This window comes from Thunnus maccoyii, chromosome 15 (genome assembly GCF_910596095.1).
Source record: "Thunnus maccoyii chromosome 15, fThuMac1.1, whole genome shotgun sequence".
Lineage (NCBI taxonomy): Eukaryota > Metazoa > Chordata > Actinopteri > Scombriformes > Scombridae > Thunnus > Thunnus maccoyii.
In genome coordinates, this window is record NC_056547.1 from 17,897,119 (window position 1) to 17,920,489 (window position 23,371).

The 23,371-nt window shown below is 41.4% G+C and overlaps 3 protein-coding genes across 5 annotated transcripts in view; all 3 read left to right on the forward strand.

Annotated features, from left to right (window-relative positions):
- Nucleotides 1-32: 32 nt before the first annotated feature.
- snrnp40 (small nuclear ribonucleoprotein 40 (U5)) lies at nt 33-9,674 on the forward strand. Its single transcript, XM_042436238.1, has 10 exons — nt 33-258; nt 2,497-2,626; nt 2,754-2,847; nt 3,546-3,711; nt 3,920-4,042; nt 5,703-5,823; nt 5,953-6,035; nt 6,522-6,583; nt 8,975-9,078; nt 9,358-9,674. The coding sequence occupies exons 1-10, from the start codon at nt 148-150 to the stop codon at nt 9,405-9,407; spliced, it is 1,044 nt and encodes a 347-aa protein (XP_042292172.1). The 5' UTR covers nt 33-147; the 3' UTR covers nt 9,408-9,674.
- A 1,654-nt stretch (nt 9,675-11,328) lies between these two features.
- On the forward strand, nt 11,329-18,126 carry nkain1 (sodium/potassium transporting ATPase interacting 1). 2 transcript variants are annotated; one of them, XM_042436726.1, is made up of 8 exons: nt 11,329-11,653; nt 12,003-12,430; nt 13,323-13,460; nt 13,612-13,692; nt 14,372-14,569; nt 14,799-14,859; nt 16,597-16,678; nt 17,136-18,126. In XM_042436726.1, exons 2-8 carry the CDS (start codon nt 12,377-12,379, stop codon nt 17,143-17,145), a joined length of 624 nt encoding a protein of 207 aa, XP_042292660.1. In that variant the 5' UTR covers nt 11,329-11,653; nt 12,003-12,376; the 3' UTR covers nt 17,146-18,126. The 2 variants fall into 2 exon arrangements, with proteins under 2 accessions (XP_042292660.1, XP_042292661.1); XM_042436727.1 differs by lacking the exon at nt 11,329-11,653 and adding an exon at nt 11,660-11,796.
- A 2,711-nt stretch (nt 18,127-20,837) lies between these two features.
- pum1 (pumilio RNA-binding family member 1) overlaps nt 20,838-23,371 on the forward strand; it is a 31,998-nt gene continuing 29,464 nt past the window's right edge. Inside the window, exon 1 of one of the 2 annotated variants that reach the window (XM_042435206.1) lies at nt 20,838-21,010. The gene's annotated coding sequence lies outside the window, so the exon portion shown is untranslated. The remainder of the gene's footprint in view (nt 21,011-23,371) is intronic. The other variant, XM_042435205.1, reaches the window with a different exon arrangement.

Consider the following 23,371-nt stretch of genomic DNA (forward strand, 5'->3'; position numbering starts at 1 on the left):
CTCATAGATGGCGGAAGTAGTCCTTCTCAGTTCTCCCTCTTCACTCGACGTTTCTCCCTGAAAGACGTCCATTCATTTTTATTTTTTGTTTGTAACTTAAACCATTATAATTAATCGCTTTGGCTGCTGGTTGTCGAGTAAGTCGGGATGATTGAACCCAAGAAGAGAGCGGCGGACATGGCGGTGGTTCCAGCCGCCATGAAGCGGCCGCGGACGGAGCTGGTGGCGGCGGCTCAGTCCCAGCAGCTCGTGGCCACGGTACGTAGACTAAGAGGGCGAAAGTATCCGTACGAGTTACTTACAGCTGAATGTTTAGTTTACAGCTGAATGTTTAGTTTAGTGCTCCCAGATGCACACAAGAGGACCAGAAAGTACTTTTAAATGTATAAACTTAACCAGCAGAGCTAAAACGATTGGCAGGAAAGGAAAATAACATTACATTGACTCATAATTAGCCAAGTATGCAAGCATACAAAGATTGTGTCTATGTGTTTGGTCCCACAAATGCAACATAGAAGAATAAATAGAACAAAAGTAAAGTAATAAAGTAAGGTAAAAAAGGTAAAACATAGTAATGTTAAAAATTAAATTTGAAATTAAAAACCTATTTACAGAGTGGAATAATAATAGGTTTGAATAATATAGAATAACTTGAAATGAAATATTGACTGTACAAAGGAAGTATGCTTTAGACAAAGAAATGAAGTGTATGAAACATATGAAGGTGACAAGAGCAACAAATAAATGTGACGTGTGCAATAAATAAACAGTGGAGGTTGAATGCAATGCTCAATGTAAAGTCCAGTTTGATTTAAATATATGTAAGTTACCAGTGCAGGGATTAAACAAGGCCTGTGAGATTTAAAGTCCAGTTTGATAACAGAACAGTTCAACTATTTAGTAGGACACCAGCTTTCTGTTCCTGTGTCTGCTGGTAGAGGTTTTTATGGATCTCAGTCTTTTTCCTGAGGAAAGAAGTTCAAAGAGTCTGTGTCCAGGGTGGGATGGGTTGGAGATGATCTTGCTTACGCACCGCTTGGCCCCTGAGGAGAGCAGCTGATCAGTGGGGGGGGGGGGTTTGCAGCCGATGATCTTCTCGGCTGAGCGAATGATGTGCTGCAGCCTCTGAATGTCCTGTTTGGTTGCTGCACTGCGCTGAACAGTGATAGATGATGTGAGGATGGACTTAACAATGGCAGTGTAGAACTGGATCAACACTGCCTGCAGCAGCTGCCTCAGGAAGAACATCCTCTGTTGGGCCTTGTCGGTTATGCAGCTGATGTTAACAGCGTCGTTAGCAATGCACAGTTAGGATAGATTGATACTTAAAATGTAATGTTTGATATTGTGGTAGTTTTTTAGTTTTACCACATTGTTTACCGAGTCAGGTTTCTCCCACAATTATTTCTATAACACCTGAAAAAGTTATGAATATAAACCAAAAGAAATATTGTGAAACAGTAATTATATTGAAAAAGTCCACTTGTTATGGAGACCCGGCCATGAGTATATTAGGTACACCTAACTTAAACATAATACAGTCTAATACATCAAATCCTTCCTTCATGAAGGTTATAATATTCATTTTGCGTTGACACTGTTGTCAAGCGGCACTGATTCAACCTTATGGTCATTTTGGTGCGATAGATTGTATTGCGCTATACTGAGATTAGTTTTTAATACACAAAATAGTAGAAACACCTCTTGGGTACATTGAAGGTAAGATTTATTGGAGGCTTGTGTAAGACCGCATTAGTTTATCTAGGTGTATTAAACTGACAACAGAGCGTCTCTTCATGAGTTATGAAAGTGTATCGTGGTAATTGCCTGGTGGGTTTTTGTCCTCGACTATTAACATCATTTTCCAAGTCAGATTTCTACCAGAATGATTTCTGCAATTCTTGAAAAAGCAAAAAGCCCCGTTTGACTTTTTATTTTCAAGCAGTCCACTGTAACGAACATCAACTGGACAACTGATGATATTACAAAACACTACTGATATTCAATATAGACCAGCTGATACTGGATTATTTCTGGCCTATATTGATATTTAATTGTTGAAAAGTCCTACAACAAATTATCGATATTTGTTTTTTAACAATAACACATAATATGAACTAATATTTTTGATGAACATCCCTTAAATCTGGTTATTAAAGATAAAAACATGAACTAATCCGGACATCTCACAGTTGGAGAATAAACTTGTCAGAGCTCTGTCATGGACAAACTATACAAAGACAACACTGTTTCTAAATAACCTCAAACATATCTTTGGCATTTCTGTACCACAATTTTTTGTTACTTATTGGTTTACATATATGCAGATACAGATATAAAATTGATAAACTAATATCGGGCCATCAGGCTCTAATACTAAATGATGGTCTTCTTGTTATTGGTGTAAAACCTTTATGTACTGTACAGTTCACACAGCACTAACCTCAGTTTCACTGACTATATGTGACTCCTGATGATGTGACGTGTCTCCTGTAGGGTCCCCCACGGACTTCCAGCCTGCAGGCTCCCATCATGCTGATGTCCGGCCATGACGGCGAGGTCTACTGCTGCAAGTTTCACCCCAATGGAGCCACTCTGGCCTCCTCAGGATTTGACAGGCTCATATGTAAGTAATTAACACTTACGATTAAACTACTGCAGACGACGGACAAACCTGCATATCTTTGTGAAAACGTATTAATGCTCCCAGTTACGGTCAATAACCTGTTGTATGCTGTGTTCCTTTGCTGCAGTGATGTGGAATGTGTACGGAGATTGTGAAAATTATGCAACTCTGAAGGGTCATAGTGGAGCCGTGATGGAGCTGCACTACAACACAGACGGCAGGTATGAATAAAACACTGATAAAATTAAGTCTGCTGGACCAAACTCCACCATGAATAAAGAGCTTTATTTGACAAAATCAAGACTGATAAACACACAAGATGTGAGAGAACAAACAAAAACAAAGTTAAAACAGTTCAGACACATATTTTGGATAAAAACACCTGATGTCATTTAGTTTGTACTGAATGTGAACAGACATTGAAAACAGTTTCTTCCTGATTTTCTCGCTAATCAAAATTCCCTCCATCCAACTTTTATCTGGTAATGTTTAAATATGAGTCATGAGTTTTCTTTCAAAATAGTGAATACAATGTGGAGTGGCAGTTTGTGTAATGATTGCAATCTATACACCTTCCATTCAAACTGAGATTGTTTTTGATATGATGGTGTAATTACTGTTTTTTTTTGTACATTAAACAATTCACTAATTAGTAAATGCAGAATCCTGGAGCTTAGAATTTTGATATCAGTAATATTATCAATTATCTAATGACATATTGGTCTAAACCAAGCAAAATGTGACTGTTCATGCTAGTTTCTCCAGTCGATCCATTTGCTTAAGTTGCTAGGAGACATCTCAAACATCCTCCTACTTCTGAATTCATGGATTAATCTACTGAGTATAAACACAATGTATTTTTTTGTTGAGGAACACGTGTAGAAAGAACTTACTAACTGTTCCTCACTGTATGTTTCAGCGTGCTGTTCTCGGCAAGCACAGACAAGACTGTAGGTGTGTGGGACAGTGAAACGGGTGAGAGGATCAAGCGTCTGAAGGGCCACACCTCCTTCGTTAACACCTGCTACCCGGCCCGCCGAGGGCCCCAGCTGGTCTGCACTGGCAGCGATGACGGGACAGTGAAGGTGAGCTTTCTACATGACGTGTGGTGGGGGTTTTATCCCACGTCATGGTTTTCACTGCTCTGTAGGCACAAGTAAGAATGTTGTTTTGGGAAACGAGTGGTTCGTTGTCACTAACATGTGTCAGATGCTGCAGTTTAATTGTTGTGGTGAAAGCTTTACTGGTCTGATAATGGTTTTGTGTGTGTGTGTGTGTTTGTCTCTGCGGCAGCTGTGGGACGTCCGTAAGAAAGGGGCAATCCACACTTTCCAGAATACCTATCAGGTGCTGGCCGTCACCTTCAACGACACCAGTGATCAGATTCTGTCCGGAGGCATCGACAACGACATCAAGGTACCGAGCTTCAGCGTACACAGGAAACCTGGAAATGACACAGAAAATCTGAAAAATGACGTGCATTCAAAATGATTATAAGAATGTTCTTATTGAGTAATTAAAGTTCACTTTTAAAACTGTAAAACTTATACATACTTTAAATGCTGCATATGTTATGGGTAGTTTAACTAAAAATAATAATTTCTTTTTTTTTTTTTTTTTAAGCACTTGAGTTTAAAATTCACCGAACAAACAAACAAGAGCAGAATGAAGTTGGTCATTGACACCTGTTGTTGATGTCTTAAAATGTTGATGTATCTGCAAATGATGTCAAATATTGATCATGGAAGGCCTGCTGTATATTATGGATCTTATCTCAGCCCGTTACAATGAGATCTTTAACATACACTCTATCTGATTCATATTTTACTCTGCAACAGTAAATATTTACTTAAAATGATCAGCATTAATATACACAGTCAGCCTTTTTTGTTGAATATATGCTATACTATAACCTTTTGGTGCTTTTTACCTTTTTACCTTTTGTACCTAATAGCATAACAATATTATTAGTATATAATCACTAAGCAGTCATTTGAGAGTAGAGACATGCGTTCACGTTCAAGATGAAAATACATTCATGGCCAGTCTTAAATATCTATGGTTTAGATAAAACATCAGGAGTATTTGTACCCAACTGATGAGCTTGGGTGAGCTGAGGAGTCAAAGTAGGACAATAAAATTAAAGACAGATTAGATAATAACTAACAGTGCCACAGTGCCGGGGGCTTTCGTGACAGATTGCCTGCAGTTTCCTGTAGTTGCTTAACCTGATGCGCCAGATGGTTTGTTACACAGAACCATCTGAGAAGTCATCCATGGAAACTGTTTGGAAAAAGGGCCGGCACCTTTAAAAAATACTCGACAGGTAATTGGATGAACCACCTGTCCATCACTGTCTATCACCGTCTTACCTTGCGAGGCAGCTGGATTCACAATGCAAGACACAAACGCATAACTTGAAGCCTGATGAGATGGATTCTCATGTGATGTTGTAATCTCGCGAATCCAGCTGCCTCACAAGGTAAGCAGTCGCTGTCATGGCAACAAAAACAAAGTATTTACATTGCAATATTCTGCTTTTGTGGCTCAACTCAAACTTCTGTTGAAAGGGATGAGTTCAGTCATGTAGGATGGGGTCACTATAAAGCTGCAGACTAATATCTGTAGCAGGTGAAACACACTTCATTTTTCATTTGGGCATGAACAAAACAAGGTGCTTAAAGGTGCTTGTACAGTATTCATCTCATTTTCAGCAAGCCGTGAACCTGCCTCTCTCAGGTGCTACAAAGCACTTACACATAAAACAGCAAATTCATTGCTTCTTTTTCTCTTGCATTTTTTATAACAATGTTCAAGGATCACACTTGTGTTTTATGCGCTTCTTTCTGGTACCTACTTAAAATTAGAAACTCTGCTGCTCCTTTGCGATTGTGTAGCAGTTGTTTTTGTGTTATATTGTGTACATTTTCTGTAAGAACATCACTTTCTCCTTTTTCTTTTCCCCCATGGCTCCAAACTAAAAAGGACAGATGGTTCTTGGCCTCTGGATATAGATACAGACCTGAGAATGACTGTATGTCATCCTTTTTGTAAGACAGTGTTGTATGTTGTGCAGGTGTGGGACCTGAGGCAGAATAAGCTGATCTACAGTATGCACGGACATAGCGACTCAGTAACCGGACTCAGCCTGAGCTCTGAGGGATCTTATCTTCTTTCCAACTCCATGGACAACACAGGTAATGTGTGTGTGTGTGTGTGTGTGTGTGTGTGTGTGTGTGTGTGTGTGCAAGAAGTCAGTTTTTTTTAGATAATAACAATGGATTTTATGCGTTCTGTGTTTGACTTTTGTTTGCATCTCTGTGTAGTGCGGATTTGGGATGTTCGACCATTTGCACCCAAGGAGAGATGTGTGAAGATTTTCCAGGGCAACGTTCACAACTTTGAAAAGGTAACAATAATAACTCTCTGACCCTGTTTGTGGTCAAGGGCACATGCAGCAGTATACTTCCACTTACAGTACTGATACTCTTTCCACTGTTGAGAACATTCAGAGTAACAGATTGTATATATATTCGAGGAAATACAGCAAAGAGCAACAAAGAGAGTTCAACCCTAATTTTTTCCCAAAGGTATCAAAACATGTCACTTTCTGACATTTAATACTTTCATCCTGTGGAAAATCTCTGATACGCTCCACAACTTTGTACATAAGTGACTAACAGCTGCAGTCCTGCTGGCAGTGTTTACACATGTTGTTGACCGCGGTTGCGTGACATCTCCTTTCATCTTCTCTGGCCTTTCCCATCACTCACTGCGGTCCTTTCTAGTAAAGACATGCTCATCTTTCATCTCATTATGGAAATAGTGGCTCACATGTAGAAATAGTTGTGTCATGTTGCTAACGCTGTGTCGAACATCTGCTCCTGTCTTTCAGAATTTGCTGAGGTGCTCCTGGTCTAATGACGGCAGTAAGATAGCTGCAGGCTCGGCTGACAGGTGAGAAGCAAACACACAAACATCAAATGCACATTTTGTTTTCTCACATTAGCTACAGACCGAGGCGTGCTTCATTATCTGGTGCATAATTATTATCTGAGAGCTGAAGTCTGGATGTAACCTCCGGGCTAGCTGCAGTTCTACTAGCATCTGTAACTCAATGCAGAGCCCTACTGAACAAATCCTTCATGAGTCTTTCTGAAAAAGTGAACCCTGTTCTGAGGTTTACTCTCCATATTCATTGGTTTATCTAGGAGTAGATGTATTGGAGGAAGAAACCTCAGTGATTAAGTTAAACAATTTGATAGTAGGACTGCGACTAACAATTATTTTCATTATCGATTAATCTGTAGATTATTTTCTCAATTCATCGTTTTGTCTATAAAATGTCACATAATTGTAAAAATCGCCCATTATAATTTCTTATAGCCCATGGTAACGTGTTCAAATGTCTTGTTTTGTCTCATCAACAGTCAAAAATCCAAAGATATTTAGTTTACTGTCATGTATGACACAGAAAGGCATCAAATCTTCACCTCTAGGAGGCTGCAACCAGCAAATGTTTGGCATTTCTGCTTGATAAATGACTAAAAGGATTATTCAATTATCAAAAGTTACAGATTAATTTTCTGTCGATCAACTAATCGATTACTCGACTAATCGTTGCAGTGCTATTTGTTAGCATATAAAAAAAACTACAGCTCCCATGAACAGCGTGCATACTTGTGTCCTTGTAACTTGGTTTCTTCCATATTGACCAACACCTACTATTAAAGGTGCAGTGTGTAGAATTTAGAGGCATCAAGCAGAATGGAGTTGGCAGAAAAATAATATAATTTTCATAATTATGTTTTAATTAGTGTATAATCACTTGAAAATAAGAATTGTTGTGTTTTTGTTACCTTAGAATGAGCCCTTTATATCTACATAGGGAGCAGGCATAGACTGTAAAAGATAATGAATGTGGTCACCGTGACGTCACCCGCTGGTTTGTGAACTCCTGCTTTGAAGCCTCAAGTTTACATCTGACCATCACCATCTTTGATTTTTGGAGCCAGAAGTGACCATATTTGGACGAGAGGGTGGAGCTGACCCTAACGCTAGCTTGGTTAGCACGGTGCATTTACAGTCTATGGTTAACTGTGATAATGCTAATGCTAATTTTCACTAGTGAAAAACTGGCTTAAAACCATTAACACAAAATGTACTAACTGGAAAAACTGAACATCAGACTCCTTAGAGGGTCTTTTAGTACAACCAAACACTGAACAAGACATTTTTGGCGACCAAAATGTTAGAATTAACTTTCATGAACTGAAAACACACTGGAATAGCGACGGTTACGGCTACATCTATACTCTGTGAATCTGGGGTTAAACCATGGTTACATTACCTAATCAATGTTGTTGCCGTGGAAGCAACTTGCCTGTGACAGCACCTACCTGTCACTCAAATTAGCCATGCCCTTAATTATGCATAGCTTTAAGCCTTGATAAAATTTAAATGGGTGACTTATATAAAAATTCACCCCCTGTACAGGTGTCATTAATGGATAAATTAGTTACGGAGACCAAAACCAATTTTTGTACCAGGCTGTAAACATGTTTATTTCTGCTGTCAGATTAGCCATTTTAACATGGGCCTCTATAGGGATTGACTGGCTTTTGGAGCCTCAAGTGGCCATTCGGGAAAGTTTTCGGCACTTCGGTGTTGGCTTCATTTTTCAGACCTGCAGGTTGCCCCTTGGGAGCGGATCCCCTTCCATTGAGCCCGCCATGTTGCACCGCCATGTTTCTACAGTAGCCCACAAACAACCAAACCAAACACTGACTCTAGAGAGGGCTTTTGTGTTTTGTTTTGTTTTGTTTTGTTTTTTTGTGAGTTTTGCGGTCACCATAGGTTCTCCTACATGCTTGGAAGGGGTATTCAGTTGGTTGCAATCTGGAAGCTCACCACTAGATGCCACTTAATCTTACACACTGGTCCTTAATTTCATTTTTCCAATTTTTAATCTGTAATCTCTGCTGTCAAAAATGAAGTGATTCTGTGGGTGAAATGGTGTCCATTAAAGGCAACTAAAAACATAAATGTTAAATAAACAATGTTTTTTGACAAGTTTTTTTCTTTTAATCCTCCCTGTGTGATGATGTTCAGTACAGTTGAGGGTTAGATTTTTATCAGCTTGCATTATTACAAATGTAAATGTGATTAGGATGGCTTAGAATTAAGTTTTCTTCTTTCTGAAACAGAACCATTAACATCTGTAAACCACAAACAACAGTATAACTTACAACAACAAAAAAATACAATAAATACAATAATCATTCTGTTTCATGTGTCTCAGCTTTGCATCAGGAGTCATACTAACCATTTACTGTTTGGTCTCTTTAGATTTGTGTATATTTGGGACACCACATCCCGCAGGATCCTGTACAAGCTGCCGGGCCACGCCGGCTCTGTTAACGAAGTGGCCTTTCACCCAGAGGAGCCAATAGGTGAGCGGCACCACTGCTTTAGTCTCAGATTACATGCTGTTATACATGTTAGAAGAATGGAAGAGAGATATTTGAAGACTCGAGGAACGGGTTTGTTTTTTTTAAGATATAAAGAACACAAGGAAAAGCTAACCTGAGAGGAGAGTAGGGGATGTGTAGGGAAGAGGTTTTAATACATATCCTATTTTTGGTTTTATTTGACATTATTGTAACTTTTTTAGTTGATCTTGACTAACAATCATAGTTTAATCATGTTTTTTTGTTTGTCTCCTTGAACAGTGCTGTCTGGTGCCAGTGATAAACGGCTCTACATGGGTGAAATTCAGTAGGATGTGTGTGTACTCTTGGATGTGTGTGTGTGTGTTTGTGAGTATGTTTGTGTGTCCTGCAAGCGAGCGTCCTGCCTTTGGAAGTGGATGCGTGGTGTTTGAGAGCGGGTCAGGAGTCTCTGTAATTTGCTTCAGCTTGTCACAGAACAACCTCAGGACGTGTGTTTGAAGTCTGTGATACTCAGTCGCAACAAAACCTACAAATTGATTTGTTTTTTTATGCTGATTTGTTCCTTTTTAATAAACTTTAGTATTCTGTAAAAAGAATGTGTCAAATCCTTCTGTCATTTTGATGCTTTTTTGTGTCCACAGTTGGTTTACATGTAACCTGTTTTTGTTTTTATCCTCCAAACTTGAGTAAAAACAGACCAGCTATTAAACAGCGTGGCCTGTTTATGCCCAGATCATTTTACACCGTCCATCCTCTACCACTTTAAAATGGAAATTATTGTTCCTTCTACTCCACTACATCTTTTTGACAGTGCTAGTATTGACAGACACTTGTATTTGTGCAACAGAAATCAATTAGACAACATTATCAAGGTAGTGAGAACATCTTTGATGAGCAGCGTCCTTCCTCGTTGCACATTTTCTGGTAACAAATCACTTGGAAAGCAAAATCCACTTCCAGACTGTCTTCTCTTGAATGAATCTGACAGTCGCCCCCCCTCTGGTCAGAGATACAGGCTTAAGTCAAGTCAAGTTAATTTTATTTGTATATCCCAATATCACAAATTTGCCTCAGGGGGCTTTACAATCTATAAAGCAATACAACATCCTCTGTCCTCACACTCTCGATTCAGATCACTAAGAAATCTCAGGAAGAGCAACAGAAGAGGGATTCCTCTTCCAGATCAATATTCCATGTGCAATAAATGCACTTCACATATACTTATTCTAAAAAATATATTCAGATATACCTATTGATTCCCCACACAGACTAGGACTTCATCTTATTTGCCTTTGCTGCAGTTTTAAAATAAACTTTTTTACTTTATTCTGTACAGAGTATAATTAACATACTTTTAATGTCATGTGTTGTTTCACTGTGTTTTTATTGGTTTTTCATTTGCTTTGCTGCAAAATGATTTCCTTATGTGTGACAATAAAAAAAGAACTGAACTGAAATGAAGATTCAACACTGAAAGGGGCCCAAAAAAGTGTCTGCAACTACTTTGGACACTTTTACTGCTCATATGTCTGCTTATATTTCTTTAAAAACGAATGAAGGCTTTTAATAGATTTTTTTTCTCCTTCCAGAAATACTGTCATTTCCATGCAGGGCTGAGCTTTTTCAACCTCTGGATTAGTCTATCTATAGTGATCTATGAATCAGGTCAGTTTAATTAGCACTACATGGAGTTACTGGCATGTGACTGGAGCTATACTAAGTTTCTTTCTACTCATTTTGGGTCATTTTATCTATTGCAACTAGATATTTCTTGAGTTATGCACTGTATGGAGACACTGCATAAAAATATTGTAGCACTTTATTATTAAAAGCACAGTTCTGTTAACTCACTTTATATTTGGGACACGAGGAAAAATCGTCGGCAGAGATTGTAGTGAACTGGATATTAAATGGTTTGTTTTCCATTGATTGTCACTGGCCTCGCGATAAACAACAAGGCGTGCATTATGTTCCTTTCCAAGTAGTTTATCTAAGGCTCACTTTATTGCTGATGGTGAGTAGATGGGATTAAACAGGCCTGTTAATTGTGTCTCCCCCACCACCCCCGTCCTGCTCTGAATAACCGCAGGCAGAGAAGAGAGCAGCACCGCGGGCCAGAGCTGCTCTCTTCCCGGCCTGTATCCTCTCTCTCTCTCTCTCTCTCTCTCTCTCTCTCTCTCTCTCTCTCTCTCTCTCTCTCTCTCTCTCTCTCGCTCTCGCTCTCGTGGAGGTAGGGAGCGGAGCAGACTTTATTATTTTCGGCTGTCTGAGCCACCTCCTCCTCCTCTTTCACCACCACCGCGAGCCCCCCGTTCCTTTTGTGCTCCCTTTTTCCCGGGGCTGCCGATCGGCCGCGCGCACGCATGAAAAGCACGCACGCGGGTCTGCAGAATCCATGCAGCTCCTCCTCGAGGGGGTCGCGGTGACTGAGAGCCCCCCCCCCCTCCTCTCTCTCTCTCTCTCTCTCTCCCTCTCCCTCTCTCTCCCCCCGGCTCCTCCTGCGCACGCCCCGGCACCGATTGTTGACAAAAGACTGCTGCGAGACGGAGCGAAGGAGCCCATTCCTCCGGTACCGGTGAGCAGATCTGCCCGTTAACTTGACTTCTTTTCCCCGAACAGCTCGAGGAGAAGAAGATCGGGACGACAGGGGGAGGTTGTGGTGGTGGAGGCAGTGGTGGAAGTGGTGGTGGACGAGTACTCTTCCGCTCCTAGAAAACCGTGAGTCACAACGGGCTGCTTTGTGTCCGTAGCGGATTGCAAGTAGCCCAACGTTAGCCGTAGTAACACTGCGGGGTCGGCCCCCTCCTCCCCGCCGCCCCCGTGTGATCCGGTATCATATGATGTTCATTTCTGTCTGTAGCCTCGGGCGGATTATGACAGCCTTCCGTCTCTCTTTGTGCCTTTGTGTGTCCCCTCTCCGGAAGGTGTGGCCGAGGTGAATCGGTTGTCGGTGGTGGTCGGACCGCAGCAGGCCGGTGTGAAGTGGACGCCCCCTCCTCCTCCTCCTCCTCCTCCTTCTCCTCCTCCTTCTCCTCCTCCTCCTCCTCCTCTTCCTCTCCTCTTCCTCAAAAACACACCCGTTATTGGTATTTACCGACAAAAACCAGCGGCCAAGATGGGTCACCCACTGTGAGTGGAAGCGCCAGACCAGCGTTTCAGGAGGAGGCGGCGGCCTTGGGCAGGTCGATTCATCCGGGAATGGTGTGAGCTGAGACGGCCAGGCAGTCTGGATCTGACCGGGGACCCGTCATTCCCCCGGAGCCTCCGCGGCTCCAAGCCGCGACCTGAGCCCTCCAAGATGGGGAAGTGCGACGGAAGATGCACGCTGCTGGTGATATGCTCATTGCAGTTGGTGAGTGTATATGTGTGTTTGTGTGTTTTGTGTGTGCACGACCAAAGCTGCCTCTCTCTCCTCACTCAGCATGAAGATATAATTACAGACCCGCACATTGTAATCAGACATTTTTGTCCAGCCTCTCCGTACAGTCACCCTAAAAAAGCTTTGAGCTGCAGCTGCTGGGGTGCCATGCCACATTACAGGCAAGGGTGTGTGTGTGTTTGTGTGTCTTTGAAGCAGAGGGAGCAGGGCAGGGGGGCTCTTTGGTGTCAGGGTGGTCTGTAGAGAGAGAGAGAGAGAGAGAGAGAGAGCGAGCGAGAGAGAGAGAGAGAGAGAGGGGTGAGATACCCATTCTGGCTAAACCATGTGAATGTTAAGCACAAGAGGGACAATGTTCACCATCTGGTCTCCATTCTCAAGTTAAAGTTAGCTGTTCCTTGTGTCTACAAATAGCTTGAGACTGTTGCTCTAAAATGTAATAAGAGTGTAATATGAGACTGTATCAGCTGTTCCTGTAGTGAGTATGATGCAGGCGGCAGCAGTGTCAGAGCTTGTTGTCCAGGCTATTGTTTGCAGGACCGATGAGTTGTTGTGTGGCAGGGGGATCCGGCCCATAGATTCTCATTAGTTTGGGGGAGCTTTTGGGGGGTGCTCCTCTTATACAGTCACTGGACTGGCTGGTGCTCCAGGCAGTTACCATGGAAACAACTGCGGCAGACCTGTGTATGTGTGTCCCTGTCACTGTCTGTGTCTGTGTCTGTGTGTGTGTGTGTGTGTGTATGTTTGGTTCGTGTGAAGCCTTGATTGCTTGTGTGTGTTGTTGTTGTATTTGGGTGTATTTGTGTGTGTTTGTCCTTATTCTGATGTGTGTGTGTTTGTGTGTGACCCCCCTCTCACTGTCCCATAGGTGGCAGCCCTCCAGAGACAGGTGTTTGATTTTCTAGGCTACCAGTGGGCTCCCATCCTGGCCAACTTCCTGCACATTATGGCTGTCATCCTGGGCATGTTCGGCACCGTGCAGTTCCGCTTCAGATACCTCATCTTTGTGAGTTAATCCGTCATTCTCTACTGTTGTTACAGTTTTGCTTGAGACTGATAGAGAACATATACTATGTATATATATATGTGTGTGTGTGTGTGTGTGTGTGTGTGTGTGTAGTTACTTTTAAATCAACACTGACGTCTGTCTGTTGCAGTATGCAGTATGGCTGGTCCTTTGGGTGGGTTGGAACTCCTTCATCATCTGTTTCTACCTGGAGGTTGGAAACCTGTCTCAGGTACGTTCTGTGTGTTTATATATATTTGCTCTGATTCAAAACAGTATCTTCTTCAATGCTGAAACTATTAGTTTATTAATCAATTAATGACTTTGATAATTATCAGTTTTAGTCACTGGTTCCCAACCTTTTCGGCTTATGACCCCTTAAACAAAGCAGTGTCTATTTGCAACTCTTCATCACAGTCTCCTCATCAGTATCTACAGGCTTTTACCAGTTTACCCTAAGAGTGAATATTTCTTCTTCAGTTGTTTTATTTTAATACTTTTTAGAGGCCTAAATATGTAAACGTATCCAGTAAGTAAAGATTTGAAGAAAGTCTGAAGAATAAACCAAATTTTGAATTTTTTATTTATTTATTTTTTTAATGCCATCTTATCATTTTAACCATATTGCGACCCCTCACATTTCCCCTGTTAGGGGTCCCCACCCTTAGGTTGGGAACAACTGGTCATGTATCAAGCAACAATGTCTAACAATCTGTTACCAGCCTCTCAAATGTGAGGATTTGCTGCTTTTCTCTGTTTTCATAATCATTGTAAATTGACATCACGTTGGGCACAATTAAATGATTAATCGTTAACATGTTTCACAGAGGAATTAATAATGAGAATAAAAGTTGGTTGCATCCCTACTACATAAACACAGAAACTGTGTATGTTTGTGTATATGTGTTCAGGACAGGGACTTTCTCATGACGTTCAACACTTCCCTTCATCGTTCGTGGTGGATGGAGCATGGTCCCGGTTGCCTGGTAACGCCAGTGCTAGACTCTCACATGGCCCCTGACGACCACCATGTCATCACTGTCTCCGGGTGTCTCCTTGACTACCAGTACATCGAGGTGTTGAGCTCAGCCATTCAGGTCCTATTGGCTGTACGTATCTTGAACAGTTTTTGGCAGATCCCCTCATACACACACTCACACATTTAATCACACACTGTGCTCCTGTTTCATTCATTTGGCTTTAGTACACCACAAACACATAACTCGATATTATAAAGCTATTATAGATCCTCATCCTCCATCCACTTTATATCAAACACTGGACAGCCTTGACTTAGTCTATGCAACAAAAGTCACCATCTCATCTCTTCTCTAACAGCTCTTTGGCTTCGTATACGCCTGCTACGTGAGCAAAGTCTTCCAGGATGACGAGGACAGCTGTGAGTTCTTTTGTCTTCTCCTCAAGTCGTTTTTATCCTCTCTGAGCGCCTTGTTCAGCCGATTAGGTTTACTTGTGTCAAACTGTCACGAGGGCTTTTGTGTCAGCGATCCATGGCTTTGAATGCGAGTGCTGTAAGTTCATCGTTTTCTCTGCCTGAGTCACGCTGAGTGATATCACGGCAGAGGATTCCCTCTGGGTGATGTGAGCGCTCCATCTGTAGGGAGTATTAGAGATGTCTGCGGGAGTATTCCCACCATCAGGGTGTCCGGCTGTCTGCCGGCTAGTGCTTGTCTGTTGGCTTGTGTGTGCCATCTGTGGGTCTGAGTGATGCTTCTCCTCATGTGCCCCTTGTGTGTGTTTAACTCTCACTCAGCAAAGGAAATTACATCCTGTAGTTGAAATATGACATCATAAGCCTGATTTCCTGGAAAAGGAAAGGCATGCTGTGCCATAATGAAGTCTTAACTGTATGCTATGTCATAACATAGTGGTAATGGTGAAATAATACTGACACACACGAGGTGATGCATTATTACTACAGCCTGACTATTACGGGATTTTTGAGGCTGATCACAATATTGATATTTGAGAGTTTAAAAAATCCTGTAATGATGTATCAGCTTATACTACTTTTTTAGATAAAAACATAACATAAACAATATTTTAGTCAAACATCCCTTAAATTTGTTTTTTTTAAAGAATCATGACCAACTCACTGAGCACTTAATTAGGGACACCTGTGCAATCTAATTTAATCCAATACAACAGATCTGCCATTTATTCTACTTTTAAGAAGCTTGTACGTTTTCAGTTTTTGTTGACATTGTCAGAAACATGATAATTCTACTTTATGTTTATGATTATGATTATGATTATCATAGTGGATGGTTGTAAAGTGTTCCTAATATTTTGCCCCCCTCATGTAACGGATGTATTAATGGTGTGGACAAAATATTAGGAACACTTTTCAATATAATGCACTCCAGTAAACCACCACCCACTATAACCTCAATAATAAACATAAAGGAGAATTATCACCTTTCTGACAGTGTCAACAAAAACTGAAAGTTTAGTAGAATTTATGGCAGATCTGTTGTTAGGTTTCTTTAGCATTCCTGTTCTGCAGTTTCTTGCTATTTATGGGCCGACATATACACTGATACCAATATATCAGCAATAATCTGTCTAACTCTAGTTAATACCTGCAGCAGTTTATTGGGTTACATGTATAACATGTTGTAAATTAAAGAAAATCATGGTGATTTTCTACCTTGTTCATGTCTTAGTTTAAATTTCAACGTGAAAGAATTGTAGCAATACAACATCAAAGGAGTATCATAGATTTTGCCTTTGGAGAAAAGAAAACGCTGTTATCTTCATCAACAGAAGTCTAACCTGTGGTCTATATTTATTCTGATGCTGAAAATCAGGGATTATTTTCCTTATCAGCTGACGCCACATAAGTGCGTTCCTCTGAATCAATGGAGAAAGATTAGAACAGTGTATCAGTGACATACAGATAGTGGGACAGATGATGTATTGGTGCATCTATACAGATTCTGATGTCACGATGGATTTACAGTCTTATATAAAAGCATTGTGATACAATCTGATGCCTTAATAGATTTTCATATCAAAACAGAATATAATCTTGAAATACAACACATGGTTAAAAAAATCTAATTTAAGAGAAAGTGGAATGATGTCATCCTTTTCTTTCTCTCTCCTTTTGAAGTTGATTTCATTGGTGGCTTCGACTCTTACGGCTACCAGCCTCCTCAGAAGTCCTCTCATCTGCAACTGCAGCCTCTCTACACGTGAGTTACAAATATATAACAGTCTCCAATGTTTCTCTGCTTTGTTCTCCTTCTTCTTTTTGATCTTATTGGTGAACATTTGTCTTTCAAGGGGCACTCCAGTGATGTAGTGTCACGCTGCCATAAAGCTGGCAGACTAACATGAGACAGATTTAAAAAAAAAAAGAAAAAAAAAGGTCAAGATCAAAGCTCTACTTTTAGTCCCCATTATGGGTCAAGCTTCAGAAACGCTTCCCTTATTTAACTCAGTAGCATCTTTATTTAGACCCCCCTGCCTCCTAAATGCCCTCTTTCACACCAAACACCTCCAGTTTGTAATGCAACCTTTCCTCAGGATGACTAGACTGAACATGTGTAACATTTCCTTTCATGCAATTATGTCAAAGTCCGCTATAACTGATGTCTGACTGTGTGATTCCTTTGCTCTTACCCCCCTCAACCCGTCTCTGCACCCCAGGGCTGGTTAACTGTTGGTAGCGCCCCCTTCAGGCTCAAAACCCTGACAGTGTCACTGTGGATGGAACGCAGCGGTCGCCCTGATTACACTCACTCTGTGTGTCACAGTTTACCCGAGGAATGGACTTAACCCCACCCAGAGGGAGAGAGAGAGACGTCTGTGTGTGTGTGTGTGTGTGTGTGTGCGCTTGTGTCTGAGAAGGAGAAATACAGCCCTGAATAGAATGTACAGAGCTCAGGGAAGAACCAGCATACCAGGTGGTGCGATACGATCAACGAGAAGGGGACGGACAGGAGAAATACAAAGAATAAGAGCTGGGGACACCTCTGTCAAAATCACCGAAGACACACTTCACTAAACTGCCAGCTCTCAACACTCCCACAAGTGTGTGTGTGTGTGTGTATGTGTGTAATATGTGTGTGTGTGACTGTGTAACTTCACAGGACTAGCTGGTGCTTTATGGTTGCACCCTGGACTGTTACCACTTGGTGCCCCTGTGAATTTTTTTGGGGAGGGTGCTTATATGTGTGTGTGTGTGAATGTGTGAGTGTGTGTGTGTGTGTGTGTGTGTGTGGGGGTGGGAATGTGGGTGGGGTCACATAATAAAAAGAGGCACGGCTCGTACCTGTTGTCGTTTTAGAATGTGGTGATGTCAAACTAGAGCAGTCTTAACGATTCCCGTTCCCAAAGCCATCTTTCCCTCTTTTCTGGTGCAGTTAAACCCACTTTTGACATTCAAGCTTTGTAACTTAAAGCGCTGATCTGCTGAGGTAATAAAGCAGTTGCTGGAGCAGAAAGGAGGAACTGCTTAAAGGATCAGGCTGGCAATATATTATGTTTTCTGTCATTGTCAAAAAAAAAGAAAAAATCCCATGAAAAACCAAAACTAAGAAAGCATTCATCTGTAAACTGTCCTCAGCTTGTCTGTGACTCTCCGCCCCAAGATCATTTGTTCCTGGAGAGGTGTCACAGAGATAAACTTCTTTTTTTTTTTTTTTTTTTTAAAAAAGGCTAAATAATTTCCTAAAACAACTATGCGCTGTAGATTTTAGACAATAAATAGTGCATTTGTTGGAGAGTTTTTTCAGCTGCTGATTCGGTGCACTAGTGAGTTATTTACAGCAACATCAGCAAATGTGTTTTTTAAAATTGTTTTTGGATCAATTTATTGGTATTTTTTGGTCTTATCATGGGATTTATTTGTCAATAAGAAACATGTAGGATATCACCACACAAGTTCAGGATTACAGCAAAAATCAAGTCAAATGTCCAGTGCCGAGACATTTTATTTTCAGGAAAACGAAGTGATCCTACATGTAATGCTGTTGATTAGGGATGCAGATGGCTTTGGGATCAGGCATTAGTGTGTCTATGGGGGTGGGGGGGGGATAGGGGTGGGGTTGGGGGTGGGGGGGCGGAGCAGTGGGAATACTGTGCATGTAAATAACCAGCCAATGATTGTTTTGTTGGTTCCATTTAGAAAAAAGGAGGATTGCATTAGGGGATGGGTGGGGCTGGGGGGGGGGGGAGAGGGGTAAAGCTTTTCTTCATACATGTTTCTCTTGTTCTCTCTCTCGGATATCCTGATGCTGCCCTCTTTTAACCCATCTGCAGCTAATTCTATCAATCACCTTTTCTCACTAGTGAGATGAAGCAGAGGGAAAGAGGGAGACAGGTATGAGGTGAATACCTTATTGGGTGTAAGGTGAAGTTTGAAATAATAAAAATACACTTTCTACATTAAATATGACTTCTGTTCTCATCTGTAAGCATACTTGTCTCTCGCTGAGAGTGGCCACAGGTTTAATAAGTTGAGTGCTTTCATTCCTAGCTATGATTACATTATATTAATATCGGGATTAGGGGACACAGAATTACATTTTTGCCAGATTAGTTTGGAAGATTATACAAATATGCACCCTGGTGAGCTGATATTGTACAATGAGGTTTTGATTTATCAAAATAATATGATGCGTTTGATAGAAAGACAGTCCACTATTACAAAAATAGCAGTATGATGTTCAAAACTGAATGTCTGCAGTGTTAAATAGTGAGTTCACTGACCATTTCATTTCAGTAAATTTTATTTATTAAGAAGAAATAACATATGTTTTTAATATGGTATAGCTCATTATATGTTAGTGACTGTATGACTCATAAGCAATTAAAGCGCAATTAGTTCTAATTAGTTTTGAGCACATTTATCTGTCAGCACATCTAAAAAACACATCTGAATTGACCAATAGGAAAATATCCCTCATATATCATAGATATGTCATTTTTTAAAAGCAAAAACCCCCTTTAAAAATAGCTTATTGGCTCTGATATGAAGAAGAATCTCTCCCTTTGTTTTTTTAGTAAGACTGTAGCATGCATGCTCCTATCTTAAACATTTCCATCTAATTACCATAAATTTCTCCAAAGAGCAACGCGCACGTTGAATTTCTAATTAGATTTATAGTTTATGTACGTATGAAAATGATCCTGTGAAAGGTTTATGTATGATTTTATTATTTTAGCGAGACATAACCTATAAAGACCGAAATTCAGACGGAAAAGTAAGCATTTTGAGCAGCCATAATGTATCTGCATTACGTCATCCTCACACCGGTTTGGTACGGTCTCCTCTCCGGTGTCTGGAGCCCCGGCCGGGGTCGCCACTGGCACATCTCCAGAGACCCACTGGCTGGGATGTATTTGTGTTTATTTGGGCCACACGCTCCCCTTTTCACATCGTCCACTTGGATTCCGGAGGTGTAACGGAGCGTCCAGCCAGCCACACACTGGCTGGCCGTGCGGCGCAGCACGTTGCCATGGCTGCGAGGCACCCCTGTTACCATAGAGACCCATTGTGTACAGTCCATATCTATATCTATTATAGCCTATGTAACCGTTTTTTAACACTGTAAACACCTCTATCTGCTATCTCCACGGAGTATTAGAGCCACACTGAGGGAATATATATATATATATTTGAGATTATAAGGATATAGTCAGAATTTTACGAGGCAAAAGTCGTAATATCCGATGTAACAGTGCAGTGGACCACTTCCAGCCATCTCCTCTTCCACAAAAAGAGGCAATATCTTCCATGTCTGTGTGGTTCCCTCTTCGAAATAGACAAAGTCATTTGCAAGTCCTGATACTCATAATGATCTGGTGCTGATGTGCCAAAAGATTAAGTATTTCGTTATGTGTGATACCAAATGTATAACTTCACAAGACGCTCAAAATAGGCTATTACATTTTTCTCGTAATAACAGTTTATTCTCATAAAATTACGACTTTTTGTCGTAAAATTACTATTTTATTCTCGTAATATTACGACTTTATTCTCGAAATATCTGTTTTTCCTCTCAGTGTGGCCCTAATACTCCGTCGTAACTATCTCCCTCGTTAAAAATATATTTTATCATGATATTTGTAGTCCATCTTATTAAATTTTGTAGGATATGTTTTTTTGTAGTGTTTTTTTTTTTTTTTTTTTTGTAGTTTTGTAGTTTTTTTAGTGGCGCCCTCGTGCCCATTACGCAAACGGACGTACAGCCAACGTCTACCGAGGTAATATTTTCTTCTGTGGACAAATAATGTGAATGAGGTCAAAAGCAAATGAAGTATGAATACACCAGACAATACTAATACAGACTCTACACACACACACGCACACACATATCCACAAAGCACCGGTCCGGTGTGAGTTCCCTCCCCTCCCGGTTGGCGCAATGAACCGCACGCTCCCTCTCATCCCTTCCCGTCATGCAGCGCTCTTGCCTGCTCCTCCGCCGAGCCGCCATGTTGTCGGAGTGAAAGCCTGGGGTGTCAAGAGAGAGAGAGAAACTGGGGCCGAAATCCGCGACCATCCACCCTCTCCGCCGGTGAGTAACACCGTTTCCGTGGTGGCGGTAGCACGGGGCACTGCTTATTTACGATCCGGTGCTGGTATTGTTACAATGGCGGCTCAGAGAGCGGTTAAACCGGGGGGGTGTTTTGTGAAGCTGAAGCGTCCCTTTCTGCTGCCTCCTTCCTCCCGTTGTGTCGGTCTTCCGCTCCAGACAGCTCTCGGGCCTTTGTTAGCATCCGCGTCCCGGGGAGCCTGTGCGGCTGCCGGCTCGGCAGACAGGTGGAGAGCCCCGGCTCTTTTATTAATAACAACATAATGCTGTTATATGGCCGCTGCCGCCGTTAAAAAAGATTGCACGGAGCTCATGTTTTGGCCACCGGTTCACCCGGGCGGAGCTTGTGTCGCGGAGGCCGTGTTATTGTTGGTGGACACGGGCAGTGAACCGTCCATAACAGACCGGAGACTGGCGTGAGTGGACGTTGATACGTAAAAATAAATAATGGAAAACCCGGTAATTGCCACGGGGCTTTCTGCATATTCTGTTTCGTTTTGATGTGTCACGTCTGCCAGGAGAGAGAAATGTATGGTCTGTGTTGAGACACCTAGCTGCAGGTTGCCTGCTTGTATTGTCACACCCCTGTCTGTGCCCGGTATGCGGTGGATTGATCCCCGGTATTGAATAATGATTAACCCAGTTAGATTATGGGACACAGTGCCTGTTTCCGGGTGCCAAGTTAAACTTCGCTTTGGGGGAATGGCCTCAGTGTTGTGGATTTCCGGGTGTTTCTGTCTCTACCTGACTTCGAGCTGTGTAGCAAAGGAATAAAGAGCTCACATTTCCTTGTTGCTGAATGAAGAGTGAGCGAAGGAAAACACACACGAGCACATAGTCTTTTTTTTTAAAAAAAGGCATAAAAACCTTTCTACTCACGAAGGTTTTCTCATGTCAACTCTTTAGGTTGTGTGTTATATGATTTTAATGCTGTAGCACTTTCACTAAGAATGAAAAGTACAGTAAAAATGTATTACATGTGAATGATCACTTGGCAGGCTGGTTTGTTTTTATCTTTTAGAGGCTGTTGAGCAGGTTTTTGTCTTTTGTGGAAGGGGGTGTGTGTTGCACAGTGGTTTCAGCAGGCATGAGAGAAAGCTGCATGCGTTAAAAGATCTCTTGCAAAGGTAATTACTGTATATGGCTCAGTGTAAAAAGTACTGCTTGTAATTTCCTCACGGCCTGTAGGGACACTAATGTGAAACTGGTAATTTTAACAGAGATTAGAGCTTCTTGGATAAAGAGAGGTTGTAAAATACAAATTATATCTCTATGACTGCTGTTGTGGCCACTGTTGACCACGACCACCAATTAGATTGGTTTAAACACATCGTATATTTCTTGGGTTTGTCACTGCATACATAATGATTACCTGCCCACCACCATTTACCTGAGTTAAACGTCAGGGGCCCTCTGATCTTACTAGTTTATTTTCAACCCTTAATTAATAAAATTATCAACCTCACTCAAACTTACTACTTACTTACTTTTTTAAATTGTTCCCATTGATGCAATGCACACAGTTGCCAGTTTATTAGGTACATCTGTCTATAAGTTATGTAGTTTAACACAACAGTGAAGTGCTTGAGAGGTTTTGATTCAATTATATAGTCACTTTTGACTATATAATTGTAGTTTTTAGTGCTGCTTCAGTGTTTCTAAAGCCCCTTTCACCTATAGTTCCTAGTAAATTACTGGGATAACCTTTCAGGCACCGCTAGTGATTTTCACTATTGACACATGCAGCTACGTTCAGGTACATTTCTGTCTTGCGCCTTTTCATGCACGCCACGGCAATGCCTGAGTAGATGGGGCAAGGGACAGTCCAGCAGATGGCGGTAATGTATAAAATCGCCATAAAACACTCTGCGTGGACTGAGAGGAGCTCTCTTATTTCGGAATCTCTCGGGTTTCCAGCTTGTTCGCAAACAAAAGAACTTGTATTGATTGTCGGTAATCAAATCACCCATGAAAGCATTGGCAAGGCAAACATAAGCAGCTCACAAATTCAAATATGTCATCAGCGGAGTCTTGTGATTGGTTTGCTAGCTCCATGTGAAAGTGTCGTTCGTCAGACAGATGTAACCCTTTACGTGCTTGTGCCTGCAATGTTACTGCTTTCATTCACAACACAGCCGTACCGACATTTTCTCTGAAATGTTATTAGGTCTTGAGGTGGGAAATGAACATCGATCCCAGCTTCCATTCACACATGACACCATGCAGGAAATGTTCCTGAACATTTCAGCGAGAGACTGCATGTGTGGAAGGGGGTTAATATTTAGACTACCCTCATTGATAGAAATTGGTTGGACATAATATAAGCTACACAGCACCACAATC